This window comes from Tursiops truncatus, chromosome 14, assembly GCF_011762595.2.
Source record: "Tursiops truncatus isolate mTurTru1 chromosome 14, mTurTru1.mat.Y, whole genome shotgun sequence".
NCBI lineage: Eukaryota > Metazoa > Chordata > Mammalia > Artiodactyla > Delphinidae > Tursiops > Tursiops truncatus.
This window is the reverse complement of record NC_047047.1, coordinates 47,488,737-47,510,051: the sequence shown is the minus strand read 5'-3', so window position 1 is coordinate 47,510,051 and position 21,315 is coordinate 47,488,737. Positions and strand designations below refer to the sequence as shown.

At 41.2% G+C, this 21,315-nt stretch overlaps 1 protein-coding gene across 1 annotated transcript in view; it reads right to left on the bottom strand.

Annotated features, from left to right (window-relative positions):
- NRXN1 (neurexin 1) overlaps nucleotides 1-21,315 on the bottom strand; it is a 689,266-nt gene that overhangs the window by 549,762 nt on the left and 118,189 nt on the right. Inside the window, exon 8 of the mRNA XM_073791370.1 lies at nucleotides 20,342-20,532. Within this exon, the coding sequence (XP_073647471.1) occupies nucleotides 20,342-20,532 (191 nt within the window). The remainder of the gene's footprint in view (nucleotides 1-20,341; nucleotides 20,533-21,315) is intronic.

Genomic DNA, 21,315 nt, shown 5'->3' with positions numbered 1-21,315 from the left:
TGGTCACCTTATCTTTGATAAAGGAGGCAGGAATGTACAGTGGAGAAAGGACAGCCTCTTCAATAAGTGGTGCTGGGAAAACTGGAAAGGTACATGTAAAAGTATGAGATTAGCTCACTCCCTAACACCATACACAAAAATAAGCTCAAAATGGATTAAAGACCTAAATGTAAGGCCAGAAACTATCAAACTCTTAGAGGAAAACATAGTTAGAACACTCTATGACATAAATCACAGCAAGATCCTTTTGGACCCACCTCCTAGAGAAATGGAAATAAAAACAAAAATAAACAAATGGGACCTAATGAAACTTCACAGCTTTTGCACAGCAAAGGAAACCATAAACAAGACCAAAAGACAACCCTCAGAATGGGAGAAAATATTTGCAAATGAAGCAACTGACAAAGGATTAATCTCCAAAATTTACAAGCAGCTCATGCAGCTTAATAACAAAAAAACAAACAACCCAATCCAAAAATGGGCAGAAGACCTAAATAGACATTTCTCTAAAAAAGATATACAGACTGCCAACAAACACATGAAAGAATGCTCAACATCATTAATCATTAGAGAAATGCAAATCAAAACTACAATGAGATATCATCTCACACCAGTCAGACTGGCCATCATCAAAAAATCTAGAAACAATAAATGCTGGAGAGGGTGTGGAGAAAAGGGAACACTCTTGCACTGCTGGTGGGAATGTGAATTGGTTCAGCCACTATGGAGAACAGTATGGAGGTTCCTTAAAAAACTACAAATAGAACTACCATATGACCCAGCAATCCCACTACTGGGCATATACCCTGAGAAAACCATAATGCAAAAATAGTCATGTACCAAAATGTTCATTGCAGCTCTATTTACAATAGCCCGGAGATGGAAACAACCTAAGTGCCCATCATCAGATGAATGGATAAAGAAGATGTGCAATGGAATATTACTCAGCCATAAAAAGAAACGAAATTGAGCTATTTGTAATGAGGTGGATAGACCTAGAGTCTGTCATACAGAGTGAAGTAAGTCAGAAAGAGAAAGACAAATACCGTATGCTAACACATATATATGGAATTTAAGAAAAAAAAATGTCATGAAGAACCTAGGGGTAAGACAGGAATAAAGACACAGACCTACTGGAGAACAGACTTGAGGATATGGGGAGGGGGAAAGGTGAGCTGTGACAAAGCGAGAGAGAGGCATGGACATATATACACTAACAAACGTAAGGTAGATAGCTAGTTGGAAGCAGCCGCATAGCACAGGGATATCAGCTCGGTGCTTTGTGACCGTCTGGAGGGGTGGGATAGGGAGGGTGGGAGGGAGGGAGACGCAAGAGGGAAGAGATATGGGAACATATGTATAACTGATTAAGTTTGTTATAAAGCAGAAACTAACACACCATTGTAAAGCAATTATACTCCAATAAAGATGTAAAAAAAAAAAAGTACAAAACAATAGAGGTGTTTCAATAATACATCATCACTGGAAGAAATTTCTAGACGCTATTCCCACAGAGAACTTAAGTGAGTTCGATACAGTGTGGCCAAATGGAAAGAACATGTACCATGAAGTGGTCCCTGAATTATTGGGTTGGCCAAAAAGTTCGTTCACATTTTTCCATAAAATGTTATGGAATAACCCAAAAGAATTTTTTGGCCACCCAATAAAATCCAAGTCAAGTTATTTACCGACTCTATGGCTTTGAGCTTTTTTTTTTTTTTTTTTTTTACTTTCTCTGATCATTAGTAATCTCATTTCTAAAATGGGAGCAATAAAACCTATTCCATAGTGGTGTGTGAGGATTAAATGAGATAAAATAATGGAAAGAATCTATCAGAATGAAAATATGTAGTAGATGTTAGCAGGTGTTATTATTATCAAATCTACATTCTGCTTAGAGAGTTCTAGGCCTTTCTGTTAACTAGAAGCTCCATGAATTCTAAATGTCTAATGTCTAAAATTGCCTTTTCTAGTATGCTTGAACCTAACTTATTCACTCACTCACTCCCATAGTAGACTATATATACATGAATATTCCATCCCTTTTCAAGTATTTCATCTTTGAGGTAAAGGCATACCACTCTGAATTCTTTATGCTGTTCTGGGATCTACTGACAAGTTATCAATTAATTTTTCCCAATTTTATTACAGTTTCTAGTGGGACACTTTGCTCTGCTTGTCATCTTCATGTCTCTACGTTTAAGATTTCCCAACTTTATGGACAACTACTTAAAAAAAGACTGCAATCCAAGTTTGATTCTGTTTCTTTTCTATTAAAGATTATTCATCATATCTGTATAGCACTGAGTAGATGTAATTAACTGACTCTAGTAAACAATCAATGCAGAACATAAGGAGGGTGACCCCAAATTTCCATAATATCCTACTCCTGTTTACAAGTCCTGGTAACATTCTATTTAGCTACTTACTCCTCTGACTTTGCATTGTCATTTGGATTTTCGCTCTCACGTTAACCATTTTATTTAACTTTCATGTTACCTGATACCTTCTCCCACTGTAACACAAAACTCCTATATTCCTAATGTTCTCTGGGCCCCTTTGTATTGTTTTCATGGGACTTGGGAGGAAGGAGAACTGATACACATGCTGATGCTCACACTGTTTGTTAAATCATGAGTAATAAAGTGCTTGGTGTCTGACCCAGAAAGCTTGTGTCTTCTGCCACCACCCATAAAACAGTAATAGGCTAACCTGGTAAGTAGGGTAAAAATCAAGCAACACACAGAACACTGCTGATTGTACTGATGAGAAAACTGAGCTTGCTTAAAGTCATTTAGCCATAAAAACTGAGAACTGGGCTTCCTGGTGGTGCAGTGGTTGAGTGTCCGCCTGCCGATGCAGGGGACACAGGTTCGTGACCCGGTCTGGGAAGATCCCACATGCCGCAGAGCGGCTGGGCCCGTGAGCCATGGCCACTGAGCCTGCGCGTCCGGAGCCTGTGCTCCGCAACGGGAGAGGCCACAACAGTGAGAGGCCCGCGTACCGCAAAAAAAGAAACAAAACAAAACAACAAAAAACAAAACTGAGAACTTAGGTCCCTGACCTACTAACTAGAGCTCTAAGTATTACACTAGGATGCCACTGATCCTGCACAGTTTGTACTGAAGGTACTGGATATGCCTACTTCCCTCACCTTTTAAATAAAAGGAAACATCTATTGACTATTAACCATCATTCTTAATATTAAAGGAAAGCATGTTTTTGATCTGAAATAGGATACTATTTTTGAAACATTTGATTTTTCCCTTCCATATTTCCTTTCTCTCCTTAGTCTTTTCTCTCACTTAAATTTCAAGTGATTGTGTTTTATTTGCCTCAGAGACCAAAGATATAAAGTTATCTTTATGTATTTGATCCTTAAAATTCAAGACTCTTAGAGGAGTGAAATAGACAGAATATACAGGCAATTACATGAGAAGAGTAAAGCTTTCCTGCCCCTCATGTGGGCAAGCAGGAGAGAAAGTTGGAGGAGAAGAAGTTTGAATATAGTCGTTGCCCAGTAGAGGACATAGTGATCTGACTTGAGGCCTGAGCCCTGGTGGATGCCAAAACCTCATGTAGGTTGAGGAAAGTAATATTGATCTGTGTGCATTTCCTCAAGAGAACCCAGAGGCAGCAGTGATATCCTTGAGAAGAAATAGATGCATAGTAGATTCAGACATGCTGGGAGCTTTCTTAGCCTGACAGAACTTTTCATATCCCCTTGTGGTGTGGCAGCAACAGAACAATTCCCAGAGCAGGACAGGAGCAAGCAGAAAAAACCTGGCCTGAGGAGGTCATGCACACAAGAAAGAAGATGCTGGGTAGCAATTCAGCGGGCACCTAAGCAATTAATATAGAATATTTGAGACCAACTCCTGTGCAATCTCTCTACCTCCCCAGATACTGGTACAATGGAAGCCCCCCACCCCCAAATCATCTAGACATAATCCCAAGGAAATAAGGGAACTGAAATTGCCTGAGATTACAGTTTCACTAACAAAGAATCAGACCTCAAAACAGAAACCAAGGTGAGTTATAGGAAAGTAGAGAAAGTGACCTTTCTTGCTCGTCTGAGATTGTGGGCTGAACTTTATGCTATTACATATCAAATAGCAATGCAAGGAAGTGCTCCCTGCATTCATTTGCTGAACTAAATTTGTTAGGAAATGTCAACTTTCCTCTGGGCCTAATGACTGTAGTATCAGAGAACAGTGGGAGTCGAATTAAGAATTCTCGTCCCTGCTTCGGGTTTTTCAGATGTAGAACTTGGTACTCAAAGTTACGTATGGTATGCTATATATGTGACAACCAATCTTCCTCCTTCTGATTGTAACCTCCTGGAGGATAGAGATTGTGTCTTTGTCTTAGATTCTCCCACAGTGCCTAGTACTGGACTACAAGCACAGTAGGCAATCAATAAATATTGTCAGTCAACGGATGGATTGAAGTCACAGTAGATAAGAATCAGAAAAGAAAGAAGAATGGTAAGGCAGCACATAGGGAGAGAGCTAATCCTAACATGCACTTACTTCCTTTCCCCATTTCCTGCTACTTCCTACTTTTTTTCCTATCAGCACACTTACTTGCCCAAATCAGTTTTTAAAGCTTATTGAGGAAAAGTAGTAATCTTTCCCTTGTGTTGTTAAAGAGCAGAAAATATTGATTCAAGCCGTGCAGGATATAAGCCTCAGACGTACCAAGGTGGATGAGTTTGGCTTTATAAGCAAGGGACTCATTCTTATTTTCATTACTGAAGCTGCTGCACTTAGCACCACAACTTAATACCGTCTTTATAAACTCTTCATATAGCAGAGAGTGGTCTTAAGTCTCCCACAGGATTGCCATAGGAAGAGAACAAAGGAAACATTTAAGTGGCCTGAGCCCTGTGTAACATTAGCACTTCATCAAAGATGCACCTTCTCCTTTTCATCCGTGGGATGATGGAAGGAAAATGACCCATTAGCACTAATGGGATCTTGCAGGCAAAATCCTGTGCATGGCAAGGAAGCTAGGCTTTTTAATGACCCAGTGTATGAACGAGAGCCAGGATGGACATCCAGTAACAGTCAGTTTCCTATGGACTTGAAGCCTTCCTTCAAGCTATGAGTGGTTGACTTTTATTCATATTATTTAAGTAGGCCATGTATGCAACTGACAAGGAAATGATGGAGCCGTGGCAGAAGAAGGTGCAAAGAACATGTACAGAGCCAGATAATCTCAAACATTTGGGGAGTGGGCTTTTAAAAAAAAAAATCAAGAAACCCTTATCTTTGTCACTAGTGTGGAGTGTGTGTGTGTGTGTGTGTGTGTGTGTGTGTGTGTGTAATGGCCCCCCTCTCAAGAATGTCATCTGTGGAATGATCTGAGATGATATCACAAGTATCCATTTCCCAGTAGTTGGGCAGTAATGAGTAGGGAATAGCACACAAGCTTCTTAGTTATAATTGGCTACAAAAGAATGAGAAGTACAGGTTGTCCCCGTGTTTCTAGTGTAATTAGAGCGACAAGATGTCAAACGTACAAGTCTTATTTTCTTTGACTTACTTTAGACGCATTTGTGTACTTGAAGTGTGCCCTGCACTATACAATAAGCAGCTCGAGAGCTTTCTTTGACATACTCAGTTTGAATCCCAGCAGCATTGAATCTGGTAACATAAATAGAACAATCGCTTGATAAATATCTTCTATTTTGATATAAACAGACTGAGACACAAGAATTCTGTGAAGCCCGAGGGACTGGTTGTAAGGTTCAGGCTAAATGCGCCTTATAAAATCAGAGAAATAAAAGGATTTTATGGACATCAGTTGTAAGCTGAAGTATCATGAACGAGTTTAGACCAAAAGACAGTATAGGATACATTACTTTGTAATGACATAAATGAAGATGCCAAACATGGGGAACAGCACAAATGTACCAAGAAGACAAAATTAATACAGCATTCAAAAAAGAGCACAAAAGGCTGGGATGGGCTGGAAAAGAAGAATTATCAAAGGGGCCATGGTAAATAATGTTGGATAAAAAAAGTCAAAGGAAAGCCTTGAGTAACATGATAGAATTTGTGACTGCTGTTTTTTGTTTTTTTTTTAAAGGCAATGAGAAGTCCAAAAATAAAAGCCATGCAGGCTAGGAGATGAGGGAATTTGAAACAGTAATAATTAACAGTAATAATAATAATAATTAACAGTAATAATAAACAGTAGTAATTTGGAGAGAAGAGATGAAACTGCATTTAACATTAAACGTGTAATTTGAGTAGGAGTGCCCTACAGAGATGATATGAACTGGGGGCTTAGGGATGCTGGGGCTGGAAGGCCTGGCTTGGGAGCCATCAACCAAAAGCAGAAAAATGAAGTGGTGTAGGAGGTTTTCTCTTCTCTTAAAACAGGGAGCATAAGGCAGTTAGAGCAAGGACTCTGAGCTCTACAGCAGCAGAATGCCAGCGTCAAGGTATAATTAGTTCTTTGACTCAGCTTTCCTGTTTATCCATATGTATTTTTAGTGCCTCTTAAACATCTCAGTTTCATTTTAATTAAAAAGAGCATATATAAAAAGGACAACTGCTTTGTAGATTTGGATAGCTAAAACTCTAGGGAAACTTAAGGAGGCTCCCACAATCTCTTATAAGAGGCATTTGAAAAAAAAAAAAAAAAAAAAAAGCTGGAGCAATACACACTGTCTGACTTTCCTACTGGCCAGACTGGAGAAAGTACAATTCTGGAGGCTCTGCTCAGAGGATTTGACTTTGGACAGCAAATTGGGAGACTTCGCTAACATTCCTCTCAATTCTTGTTGTGATTGGCTGGTAGAAAAAGTACAATCAGGCTGGGCTAGTTTCTCAGAGTTATTCTGCAGGAAAGATGCCCTTCCTTACATCAGAGAACAATCAAAATCTGCCTCCGCCTCGATTTGTATCTTTATCTTTAATTTTAATCTTTTGTCACACATCCACAAATGAACATCGGCAGGTTGGATCTTGACCATATAAGTTAATGCAGGCTTTCTTTGGGAGGCAAATTAAATGTAATCCTCTTTTTATAACAGGTGTGCCCTGTTAGACAGAAGAAAAATCATCTCTAGTCCCTGGAGAACAAGCACAAACGTATTTACTTCATGTTTTTTCTGGGTAGAAAGCCAATGTTACTATTTCCTGTGATTGCTTAAATAAGTGATGTTACATTACTAGAAGCAAAAGCATGGGAAATTGTTAATATTTCTCTAACACATTTGAACCTACGAGTAGATAAATGAATACGTTCATAACAATGATCAGTCTGGATTGAACAACAAACACTATCCGAAACCACATCTAAGTTCAGGGCACACCAAGTAGTCATTATTGAAGTCAAAGTTGGCAATTCAGGTGGATGTTTTGCTCTGAAACGCTAGACCTGTGCCCTCCATAGATCTCTATGAAAAATCAGGTTAATTTTAGAAATTCAGTGGTCATCAGTTTGATTTATTAGATACTGTCTAAATTCTCTACACCTTAGTCTTCCTTGGTGCATAAAGGGTTTAATCCTAGAATAACCTGTTCTTACTTCTAGGAAATACCTGCAAATCCTTATCTTTAGTCCTATCCTGGTTTTCTAAGTTCAGCCTAAAAACAAACCATCATCTTTCCCCCCTCCCCACACTGGGAAATTACTTCTAGACTTCCCTGTTTTATAGCAATCACATTTCTAGTCTCCCTATTACCCAAACTGAAATTAATTTCAATATCATTTTTTAACTCCATTCTATTTCTTATACCTTACATTCAAATTATTGCTGAGAACTTTGATGTGGATGACTCAACTTGGCCAATACTTCTGACGTCTGTGCCTCCATTTTCCTTTCCTTTTCCAGTTCTTATCTTCCTTTCCCCACGTACACCTTTTATGCAGTAACCCATTACCTGGTGTCCCTGCCTCTATCCATCCTCCTCATTAATACCATATCCATCGTGCCCATACTGTGTTCTGATTTCTTTAATACATCCCGCTGGTTTCTAAATAAAGTGTGAGGCTCAGGGTGGTCAAGATTTTGAGACATCCTCCCTCAGTAACTTCTTCTAAACTTTGAACAATGTCTCCCCAACAATTTTTGCCAGGGAGAGAATTAGGCTAACATCAATCCTCTACCTATATTTTAATCTTTAGTCAAACAGTATTTTTCACCATTTCTCCAATACTGCACTGTTACTGTTCCATCACTTTTCACAGTACATTACTTCCATCATCAGTGTCTTTCCCCTTCCAATGTTCCATTGGAAAGCCTGATGCAATTTCGGGGTCTCAACTCAAATTCCACCTTGTTAATGTGTTTTCTCAGTCATACGCAAGTATGATCTTTGAATCCCCGTAATATTTTGAACCTCTTTTCTGACAATTAGCATTTCCTTCCCAGTTCTCTGTGTGGATATCTTGCCTTCCCATTATTTTATAAATTCCTTGAAGAAAGCATCATAAGCGAAGCACCTTTTTAGTCTCATTTTTACTTAGCACTCACTCATTATTTGCTGACTCATTGAATGAATAGATGAATTAGCAGTTTTCATTCAATAAATAATCATTTGAACAATAAGGACATAGTGAAGGTTCCCTGGTTCCCTACACCTGAGAAATAATGAATGAAGTTAATTGTGGGGAATTTTTCTTCTACTGACCGCTTTCTTGAAGCCACCCAGCTCATTAAGAGGGTTCAATGCAGTGACATTTTTTTCCATTCTGACAGTGTAATTCAGGAACAATTTTAACCAACATGTGTTGAATTCATTTGCAGAGAGAGGCAGACAAAGATAGAGGTACAGAAATAGTTTAGGGTATCAATGTGTGGTGATGAGAACCTATTCATGAGTCTCTTCAGCAGTTAAAATAAATGCCAAAATCTTTGTGGGAAATTACATTTCAGCCTATCCTGTACCTCTGCCTCAGTCTATCTCTGGCCATTCTGTCATTCTCTGTGTTGCCCCATATACAAATATAACGTAACTCATGTGGCCTCCCTAGGCACACTCCCCACTATGGACACTTTACACTATTTCTCCAGATGCTTCTACTTTGTTACACTGTTATCATTACAGAGAGGTGGGGATTTATTGTTTGTGGTCATAGAACAGAGCCAAGCTAACTGCGTGGACCCCTGATGCTTTGCCCTGGTACATCCGTTAATCCCTACGTGCACTTCCTGTGGGTTTGCAGATGTCTCTCTCCATCTAGCCTGTGGACTGCCACTCCAGGATTCCTGGTATTAGATTCCCTCTGGTCTCCTGCTTCTAGCTCACAGGTCCTTGCCAGCCACAGGTATCCCTGATTCCACAGCAGGCTCCCATATCCAACAGTTTGCATGTTGTTTTCACTACAAAGGCACTGAATTTCACAAAAATCACTGACACAACTGAATTTAAATGTACAGGGCCCGGACCGAGTGAGAGAGCCTCGTCACTGCTTCGAGCCCTTCATGAGCAGTGCAAGCTTTGCCATGGCCAGAACCAGAAAAGACAGCTCTGACTTTATCATTGTAACAATAACTGACATTGGTGCAGTGCCCTTAACTTTACTGGGCACTTGCACGTAGGTATTGTCATTGGGTTTGCACCCGATGAGCTACAGAAAGAATAAAGGTTAGCATGGACACGTGTCCCAGACAAAGACACTATGGGTCAGTGCTACAACACCAGAAAAATGTTCCAAGCCCAGGTCTCCTGAATCCATGATAATTTTCACTTAATCTGCACTAGTTTACACACTGTATAATCCAGGTGGTGAGTGGCCAATTTGTACAGCTCCACTGCTACAAAATACAGGAATGTTTTGGAGTAACTCGGCCAGTGGAGAAAAGTAATGGTAATAAATGTTCACAGAGTCCAAGCCAAATAACACAGATTCCCAGGATGATGTGGGACGTATCTGCACGCTCACTGAGTAATCTCATGAAAATAAAGCCAATTTGCTTCTATAGTCATAAACGCGAGGTATCTAAATTCCAATGAGTCGGTAGAACTCTTATGACTTCCAAATTTGATTTTTAGATATGGAAGCCACTTTTCAGTTGCCTCCCACAGAGAGATAAGTAAGACATCTGCATTCATCTGTAACCCAGCCTAATACCTGTGTGTGAACAGGTGGGCGGGCACCAAGAAAACTGGAGTTCAGACCTTAACGTTTCCCTGTAGTAAGGCTTTAAGAGTTAATATTGACATTATAGTTATGGACAGGACAGAAAATGCTTTCAACATTCTGAAATTTCTGTTTCTAGCTGATATTTTTGAAATAAAATTGCCCAAAGAAGGAGAATTTTTGAAAAGTATGATTGTAAAACTTAGCATGAAGACAGATGTTGTGTGTTTGGCCAACAGACTGTAAGGCAAAGCTGGTGGGAAATAATAAGGTGAAATTGCTACGGAGGGGTGTGTGGTAATCCATCCTCTTTATAACCACACTAGGTCAGTGACACTGTGGCAGTTGGGGTGTGAGTTCGGGCATATCAGTTCATGCCAAGCTAACTTTGTCTCATGCTTGGTAAATTTACCTTTTGGTAAAAACAGGGTTCAAATATTTTCATTACTTTTCCATCTTCCCCACCCAAGTGACAGCCAGTTTAGATACTGTAGACATACTTTAGCAGCATCCGTCCTGTCACCATTTCACATTTCGTTTTCCACTCTCTGGGTGTTGTTCTCTGGGACTGCATACGGTCTGCAGAGCTTCCCTACCTCACAAATACTGTTCCACCTGACATGTGCACAGCACCTCAGTTTAAATGGTGCTTTGCCATCTCTCGTTCCATTTGATTCTCATACCAACTCTTCACAACAGGCAGGAAGTTGTTATTATCCCTACCTGACAGGTGAGCAAATTACCCTTCTGGAAAGGTAAGTGACCTGCCCAAGGTAATGCAACCAGTCCCAGGAGAATAACACTGGCACCCCAGCCTCCAGTTCCAGGTGATCTCTTTTCCCACTGTACTACACTGCCTCCTAGTTTTACTAAAAACCTTCTCAGTGACAGGCATAGAATGGGTAGAGGCGTTTAGAAATGACTGTTCTGTAAATTAATAGAGACTTATAACTAGGGGACCTGTAAGAGGACCTATTCAAACCTGTTATCGTTCCTGAAATTTTGAGGAGCTCAGTATAACAACTTGGCTTTCTTTTTCAAAATAACTTTTCTTATTTCAAAGAAATTTTCTTTTCCTATTTCAAAATAAATGTACATTTATTTTGGGTGGGGAAGATCTAGTGGTGTACAAAAAGTATAAAAGAACAGCTCTTCTCCATCATAATGGCCTGTTTAATGCAGGTCAAAAATGTCACCTGCTCTCCACTTAGATATACAGAAGAAAAGAGGGGAAAGCCACCAGGGTTTTCTGGAGAGCCTGAAAGGACAAAGTGATACAAAGCGCACAAAAAAGCTTTACAGACATTGCCAAACAGCTTCTTAAAATATGATGAGCTTGAGAGAGTCAAATAAAACTCACATTTTTCTTAAGTACCTGAACTCTTCTGTATTTTTTTCAAAGAACAAATTGCTTCTGTGCTTAAAGGATGGAAGAGTCTCAATCAGGTCATCAAATCCCACTGGAATAGTATATAAAATTCCCTAGGGCATGTCTCCAAATACTTTGTTCTTCCAATACTTAAATTATTCTTAAGGAGAAATGCAAATAGTTAACAGCAGTAATCAAAAAGTGGGTCGAGAAGGTGTGGGGAACTTTCCCTAAAGGCTAGGAAAATGGAGGGCTTAACAGTTGAACGGACTAGCAAATAACCTACTGGAACAAGCTGATGATGGATTGATAGGCCAATCTCCAATCATCCAACCAAGGACTATATTTGCCTGGGCCTGCTTTAAGCATCTATAAATGCAAATGTTCTATAGAATACATATTAAGGACACACAGCAATTAAAATTGTTGGCTGTTGTGTTTGACGAAGACTTTAGGGGCTGAGGAAACAGAACCAATATACAGGTTCTATACAAGGCAAATGGATGGGGAGAGCAAGTGGAAAGCGAAAGGAGAAATACCCAGTTATTTTGTAATTACCAGAAGTGACATTTGCAGCATTACACAGGTAGGAATGTAGAAGTTTGAAGAACTATGTTTTATACAAAGGAGGAAATAATTTCTTTTATTACATGACATTTTTCCCTAAAATTAATATAAGTACTATCTTTCACTCTAGATATCCAGAAGGAATCCCTTCTAATACGTTGGGAAATATATATATAGTAGTATTTAAATATTTCTATGGATCTGGGTTCAAATTCTATTTCTGGGCAATTCACTTAGTCTATGTCTCCATTTTCTCATCTGTAATATGGAAGCACTAATGTCTCACTCATCTAATTGTTGTAAAGATTAAGAGATCATACTTGTAAAATACAGCATCAAAATTGAAGTTCTGACTGAAGTGTCAACATAATAGATATATGACAATGTGAGTCTGAGGCAGATACTAAGATGCAAAATTTACAAAGGAGATGATAAAATACTGGTTCTCAGTCCTTGAAACCCTCAGTTATATCAAGAACATCAAAGGGGTTCAAAACTGGAAAGAAAGATGCCCAAGAACATTTTCTGAGGTAAGCCCTACGGTGGGATAAATTTGCACTACTGCCCGATAAAGGAGGACTACATTCTAGCCCCAAGCCTAGTGGGAAGGCTCTCAGGTCTCCTGCAGAACTTGTTTTATGTTTCTTGAGGTTGAGGGATACAGAATTGCTGGGTTATAGATACAGTACATTAGTACAGGACCTTAAAGAAGTCTCTTTACAGTCCCTGAACTGCAAGGTGAAACCAGTGGTGGGAGATCCAAACAGTGTTTGTGTTGAGGGGGAGCAGGGCGGGGAGTGGGGGGTGGAGGTGGGGACAGAACCTAGTACAGCGTGGCTAGGAATGCTAATAACCAACCTCTAAGAAACCCGGGAATGCCAGCTGGGCTGTCCTGTGCCAGGGCAGTTATGGGAAAGTGGCCTAAATATTGCCGGACCCTGTCACACCCAGGTGGGCCCTACAAGTCCACCCTCCTTATAAACACCTGAGCTTTAAAGAATACACTGGTTGAGCCTGTGCACAGTTGTGAGAATTAAATGAGATCTTATGAGTAAAATATTTATGAGCGCATGGGATGTGATCAGCCCTCAGAAATGGTTAAAATTATTATTATTACCATTTGATTTTATTATCATTACTGTTTAGGTGACATGTTTAACCTTCCTAAGCCTCACCTTAGCTTCATCATCTGTAACGTGGGGCTAAGTACAGCAACCTCATCAGTTAGCCACGAAGAACAAGGGGATAATATATGTAAGTCTCTTAGCAAATGCTGAGTGAAAAGCGGATGATGATGAAGACGATATGGTGGACCTTGCCTAAGGACACACAGAAATAAATGGTAGAGACGCTTCACCCAAGTCTGTCTGACCCCAAGCCTGAAACTTAAGTATAATGCTATATGGCAGTGGTTGAGAGTCCGCCTGCCGATGCAGGGGATGCGGGTTCGTGCCCCAGTCCGGGAGGATCCCACATGCCGCGGAGCGGCTGGGCCCGTGGGCCATGGCCGCTGAGCCTGCGCGTCCGGAGCCTGTGCTCCGCAACGGGAGAGGCCACGACAGTGAGAGGCCCGCAAAAAAAAAAAAAAAAAAAAAAAAAAAAAAAGCTAACGGGTGACCCATGTGCTACCATGTTCCATCTTGAGCTCATGGTGGACCATACGAACTGGCTTCTTCAGTGAGTCCACAGAAGGCCTCATTTCTTTTCAGCATGTGTTCCAGGCTGTCAGTAGCAGAAAACTGAGGTGAATCTGAGCAATGCAACTTGCTGTCCCTGGTCTACTGTGAAAAGTGTTAAACTGGGCATCAGAAGACCAGCCAGATCTAGAACACTGACTATCTGGCTGGCTGTGCACAGTCTCCTGAGCACATGTCTCTCATGTGTATAAGGAAAGGCTCAGATCAAAGTGTCTCCAAGATCCCTCCAAGCTCTAAGTTCCCAGGATCCTAAGAGTGGGAAGAGAAATTTTAAATAATAGAATTGGTGGGAGTTGAAAAAAACTGTGCATAGTAAAACTCTACCCAATGTAGAAGAGATTCCAGAACAAGTACAATGAGTGAAGGAATTTTTTAAAAAAGAAAGAAAACAGAGTTCACTGGTAGGGAATAAAGAAGAACTCTGTGGCAGTCGTGGAAGCTGGTCCAAGGGTTATACGGAAGGAGAAGGAAGAACTTCCAAGCCAAACATTAGACAGCAGGTCCGAGGCAGCTGGGCCTGGGAGGCAAAGGATGTCTCAACGGCGCGGGGGGCAGGAGGGAGTAGTATTAAAACAAAGTGACAAAGGCATTATAGTAAACAGAGGAGACTGAGGCTTATTTCTGCAAAGCCTGGGAATTCAATTGAGACGTCAGGAGAAAAACAATAGTTTCGTATCTCTAATTGTCTTTCAATTTTTATGTGGGAAACGGAGTAACAAAAATGTCAAGTCTTACTTTTATGTACTCAGAGCCCGATTGTCTCTGTTCTGTACCATGACAATTGCCTCCAGAGCAATCTCTTTCCTCAGCCCATCCTCTGCACCGAAGCCAAAGGAATGATTCTCAAGTGCACCATAAACTCCACTCACCTGCTTAAAAAACCCTTAATTCCCTCCTCTTCACCTTCTGCCGTGATCCTTAGGGCCCTTCTGAATAAGCAAATCACCTTGCTTCCTTCTGGGAAGCTACGAGAGCCTTCCAAGCCCACAGCCTCCTTCCCAGAGACCATCTTTTAAGTTCCTGTTTTAGGCCATGCAAATCTACCTCTGGGTTTACAGCTACTCGGTCTGAGGAAGTGAGCCTGACCACAAGCAGCAGGGCAAAAGCCCATGCAGTTGTGTTCTAGACAAGTCCACTCACCATGTTAGAGCATGTTTTTGGGGGAATCTGAAAGTGAGAGGAAGAGGAGAATGGACAGAAGTGGAAACGCACACAGGAGTAAAAGCAATAGGTAGAAGCCATGAGGCAGAAGCCAAGAGTAGGAGAGACCAGGAAGCGGTCTCTGAGAGGAGAGAAAGAATGATCTAAGTGGGAGCAGACACAGCAGAGAGAGGTCGGTGGTGCAGCCCTGAATTAGGGAGCAGTGGGCATTTGTATCCAAGGGAACATGTAGAAGGGCTGCTCTTGAGATCCCAGTATGACTATTAGAACAAAGTTTTTATTCTCTGTGTGGTCTCGTTGTTCAGCAGCTGAAAGGATGTCTTGTCTCTCTTACTTCCTAATGGATCCTTAAAATAATCTCCCATTAACTGAAGTAATGTGAGTAAATCTCTTTCCCTTACACACCGAAAAAAAAAAAGAAAGAAAAAAAAATCTAACAAAGATAGCCTAACCAACAGGACAGACAACATGTTCAATGCCATCTCCTGCTTTAAGGCTAAGCTCAAAGTCGGGCTCTTCTCTGAAAGTTTCGTATTTGAGTAAATTATCTGGGCAAGGCAAGCAGGCTATCAGATGTTACATGGCTGAGTACGCAAAGCTTGGGTATATTTAAACATGATCAGGGTTTTGGAATAGAATCTGGATCACTGATTTATTGCAGCAATGATTTGTCTAAAACACTGAAGGGTAGAAAAAGGTGGGATATGTGGTCTATTCAGGACTGGAGAGGGTAGGTAGCTGAGTAACAGAGGCTGATGTGAGATCAAGATGAAAAGAGCAAGAATGCTATTCATCCTCAAATCTCTGCTTAGAGATTGAGTCTATTTGAAATGACAGCCCTAGTCCAGTTGTCTCTGCTTAGGGGAGCTCTTAGTGGCTTGGAAGCAGGATAAACAACAGCAGGTGTTTGCTTTCAAGGTAAGATTTAAGGAGGGATACAAGGAAGGTTAACAAGCACACACTAGTCATGGTGGTAAGAAGGGAAGAGACAAGATGGTAGGACAGAGGGAGAGCTCGCTCAAAACCCGTAGGGCCAAGGAATTGGGGTATGAGAGAGAAAACAAAGGTCAAAGCTCTGCCTGGGCTGACCTAGATGTGGCCTATGAAGGAATTATTCACTTTTAAGTAATTTCGCTAAGTGGCCACCTGAGGGCACTGTATCCTCTGTGCCTAGGAATCTTTCACTTTTTGCTCGCAAAGTAAATTTTCCTCAATTTGCTGAAGGATACACTTAATAATGTCTTAAGGAAGGGGACCCAAGGAAGATGGGGGCCAAAGACAATCCTTCCCCCCATCTTTGCTCTTGAGCTAGATTAACGATTTAGCAAGACTGACCTCAATTCAAGTCCCTGGGTAGTTTCAAGGATTAAATAAAATAAGCTCATTTAAATCTATTTAGTGTTTAGTAGGGAATCAATGCATATGAGCTCCTTCCCATATACATACACATACAAACGTACACTTTTGTCAAATGCAGGAACAAGAGAAGGAACAGCAGGAAGAGTTACACCAACGCTTTCTCTCTCTAAAGGGCCCAGGACTCAGAAGTCCCACAATGAAAGTAAGTACAACTGTGCTAGGCAATCATTGCAGAGAGCGAATTTCTGCTGCTCTTTCCACTGCGTGCTGCAGCTTGTACATAAAAGCCAGAGGGGATGCAGCGCAAACAGCTGGGAAATAAAGATGAAAGCAAAACTGTATCAGCGGGAAGAGACACACAAGCCCCTGAGAACGCGGCAGTGTCACGAAAGGCAATTTCAACAAGGTCACCTGCGTGGAATTCCTCGTCTCAGCGAGATTAGGCTCTTAACCTATTTCTGACTACCTTCTTCCGAGTCAAGCTGGGGAATGGGATAAGCGGCCCCTAGCTTGCACACTTTCACACTAAACTCCTGTCTATATAATGAAACAGAGCCACAAACAAAGGCATGCGTTATCCTAAAGGCTAACTGTGGAATTTTAGTTGGGCGAAAACAGGGTCCACTTCCCAGCGCCAGTGGAGCCTGTTGAGGCTTTTTTCCCCCGCTCCCGCCTCCCGTACGGCAGGTTTTGCGGCCTTATGCTGCCCTCTAGCGTCTTTTTCCGGTATGGTAACATGAGAAATACAAGCAAGGATCCTGAAGCAACCAATGTCACTTTGGCCCAGGACTAGTAAAACAAAAGTAAAGCTCTAACATAAAACCAAATTTTGTACTAAAATTCGAAAGTGAGTTAAATTTGGCCTCGACACAGACATTGCATTCATTCAGGGCTCTGCAACGCAGCATCTAGATTAGTGAGTGCCCTTTAAAAATGCAGACGACCTGGCCTTCCCTGCAGTCATTCTCAAATGATCCCTGCCTCAGTCTGTCTGAGGGGGTTGCGGAAATTTGCACCTCAAGAACCCCATCATAGGACTCTGATGTAGTTAAACAGATTGACCTCACTCTGAGGAGAACTAAAGATTATGACAGTGACCTTACACAGAGTGTAGAATAAATCTGATAATTTTAATTCAATAAGGGCCAAAAAATACATAAAATAAAACCATTGTCCAAATTCGGTCACCTCTCATTGTTTCTGCATTGAGAGTGGCTGAATCCTACATGACTAGCATACAAAGGAGACTGCTGTTAAATTCAGAGTGAAGAGTTCCTGTCTGTGGTCTCCTGTCTCATTAAGCTCCCCTAATTCCAGGGGCCGGCATCCAGGTGGGAAGGAGAAACAATGTCTCATCGCGCTTACTCATCTTTCAGGTATCTCTGAAACAATCCTTCCTCTAATATTCTACCTGGTGACGCCACATTCTTTTCAATGTCCTGATGTGTCTCCAGGGAAACCTGTTCTCTGTCCTGTCAATGTTCCCTCGGTGTCAGTCTTCTCCTTGGGACAGAAAGCTTCTTGTTACAGGAAGCCTGCCGCCCTCTTCGCACCTGTGCTCTCCACTCTGAGCACAGCGTCAGTGCTCAGTAAACACTCCTTATCTGACCAAGGCCCCTGGACCCACACACCAAAAGGCGGTGCTTGTGGAAGCTGAGAGATGTCCACCCCAGGACCATGCTCTCTTCTCAGGCTCCCTCGAGTTGGGGACACACATGGCAAGGTGGCTTCTTGGGGTTATTGTTGTCATTGGATCACACATCCAACTGATGAGTTCACAGCTTTGACTTTTAATGTTTAAGTTTAAAAACAATTGTTTTTGATGTGGACCATTTTTAAAGTCCTTGCTGAATTTGTTACAATGTTGCTTCTGTTTCATGTTTTTTGGTTTTTTTGGCCATGAGGCATGTGGGATCTTAGCTCCCCAACCAGGGGTCAGATACGCACCCCCTGCATTGGAAGGTGAAGTCTTAACCACTGGACCACCAGGGAAGTCCCGAGTTTTAATTTTAGGAACTTGCTCTCACCTTATGGCGTGGTCTGGTTAAGTCTGTAAACAGGAAGCAACTTCACAAGGTAGAGGGGGATAGTCATTAGTATAGAATCTCTTTATACATCTGGAAATGTACCTCAAATTTAAATTGTGCTATTTTTTTAAACACAAATGCACTCAGTCAGAATTCAATACTTAGCATTTTAATATTATATAAAACGCTATTTTCAATTCATAGTTTTAGCTTTTTATCATGGATAAAGCCTTTCTTATATTCAAAATCCTGAAACACTCAACGTTTTAACAAAAATCAGCTCTGAGGGTTTCTACCATGTCCTCCAATCACCCTCACTTCAATTTTTTAAGGAACAATAGGCAAATATTTACTTCTTAGGAGACAGCGCCCTAATTGTCCAATGAGATGCCCACTGCCTGGTACTGCCTCTCTGTTCCCTCAGTGAGGAGGTCTGTGCATGTCACATACTTCAATCAAGCAGGAACTGCCTCTTTTCTAGACATTTTAGTGTCCCCCCTAGTGTTCAGCGTTTCTAGGGAAGCTCATTTATGCTTACTGAGGTCTCTCCCTACACAAACAGGACATTTTGCTTTAGCTTTGGTGGTTGGCATGGCCAGCACACGACTGTCACAATCTCTCCCTTTCCTTGACAATTACCACCTGAGCCCGCTGTGCAAAACAGGGGCACCCACGAAACAGGGACAGAAAATGCCCTCCATTCACTTCAGTCAGAGAGAAGAAAGAGGTGTAGACTGTAAAACAGCATTTCCTTTGAATTTCATTCTACTTTGTGAGCTAAGCTATTAGATTTGTAGGTACAAACAGGCTCTCTTTGAAGTTAACAAGAGGCCCACTCTGAGAAGGGAGACAGCCATCACCACACATTTTATGTGTTAGACAAATATAGTACTGGGATTGTAAATATATTCTGCAATTACAGAAAGTGAAACCCTTTTCTGTCTTCTTTCACCTTACTCACAGCTTTTTTTTCTCTAGAAAGAATTCTGTTGGGTTTTCTCTTTCCAGTCCCCTAACTCCCCTATGTATTTATCTTTTAAATCAAAGGGAAAGATCCCATCAGTACAAATGAACAGCTCTTGCCAAGCAAAAATGATGACCATGATGATCCCTGCCAGGCTTTGGAATGCACCCAGTCAGTGCAGAAGGGGCAATGGAGGGGCCATGTGTCAGAACTGGGGTTACATTTGCTCTGCTGAAGTAGTTGTTTTAACCCTGGGCAAGCCATTCAAAGCTCAGATTTCCTACACTCACAACGAAGTGCTAATAACATCTTGTCCAATGCTTCTTGTTGTGTTAAGTGAGATGGATATATGGACATGCTCTTAGCGAATCACAAAGACCCATTCAAATAGAAACTTCTGTTATTTTCCATTATTGACAGATTTTCTGAGTATTTTGTCTTGCTCACTTGAGAAATCAAGTATCAATACGGAAGGAAATGTAAAGCAATTATACTCCAATAAAGATGTTAAAAAAAAAATAAGGAAGGAAAACGTCTGTTAAGACTTCCTTAGCAGCTGGTGAAAGAACATTCCCATTGGTGTTTGTGGGTGTTGGGAGGGGTTCACCATTGGAGACACAGGGTATAAGCCAGCCTCAGACCCCTGTTGGTGAGAGGCTCCGTAAGTATCTAGGAAACCTCACCAAGAAGAGAAAACTAATAAGCTCTAGAAGAAACTCAGTAGGTATCTGGCTACCTTGACTCCAAATCAACTAAAAGCTGTTGGGACTAAAGAAACTTGCAAACGCCTACTTTTCTTTAGAATATCAAGACTAGGATACGTTCTTCTCACTCCTTAAATTTTAATCATGCATGCATTCTTAGGTATTGCATTTTTGAGCTGCTATTAAAAATACGTGTTTCTGCCACATTAAAGGGGGAGCAGAGGCTTGTGTGTTGTATTATTAATTACATGTTGGAGATGAAATTCTGGTCAGTGTTTGCAAAAGGTACCCACACCCCGCGCCCCCCTCCCCCCACCGCCAAAGCAAAGGATGTACCACGCGAGCACAAACCATGTGGGCTCCTGCCTGCTGCTCTGACTCCGTGCACTTACTCTTAAGGTCCAAGTTCCTGGCTCCCGCTGTGATTTGCGTTGTGATTTTCGTGTCAATCTTTACAGTGTGGAGGTTGCTGGTGTCCCTTGATATCATCACGTTGTGCCACTGATTGTCATTGAGAGGTTTATTTGAGCTCCCTTTGATGAGGTTAGCACCATTTCCCAAATCAAACACGTAATGTAAGTACCTGGGAAAAAAGGGAAGGTGGAAGAGTCTCATCACTTTTTGAATTTCTGATGGAGTCAAACTGCTTATTACAAACAGAGATCTCTTTTTCAGGTGGTTGCATCCTTGCTAGAAGTCATGAGAGTGAGTTGTGCAGAAGCTCAACTAACAAGAGGGTAAGAAACACTACTCTGTTTCAGCAAGGAGGATTATTCATTGTCTTCAATACAGGAAATAGTGAAAATATTTTTAAAATTGTGGTCCACACTCCACTTCGTCGCTGTGGAAGATAAATATCTGTCACTACTCATTCCCTATTTCCACCACTCTCTCCATCCTTTGCCAACCACACAGAACTGGCGATTCTCAGCTTCCTGCCCTTGTTTCCTGCCATCTTGAATGCCTATTTCTCTATGGGAAATGTGCACTCATCCTTCAAGACCAGCTCAGGGAGCCACTCCCGGACTCATAGGTTTTCCTAATTTTGCTAAATAATCTCCTGAACCTTTGCCCAAGATCGTATTAGGAAACTTCCTGGTGCTTTTCTGCTAAATTTATGTGTTCACCTGTATCCCCTCGGGTTGTGTGCATCTGTGTGCCTTGGGGTTGGTGGAATCTGAAGTGTGCACAGGAGTGGCAAGGAATATATATATATGTAAACTAGTGTGTGGCATATTATCTAACCAATTGTAAGTGTGCAATGATATTCACCGACTGAATAAATACCTAAATCAATTAAAAGATACCAAATGTTCATCACAGTTTCAAGGAAATGTCATAAAAATCTTTCTAAATTCTTCAAGAA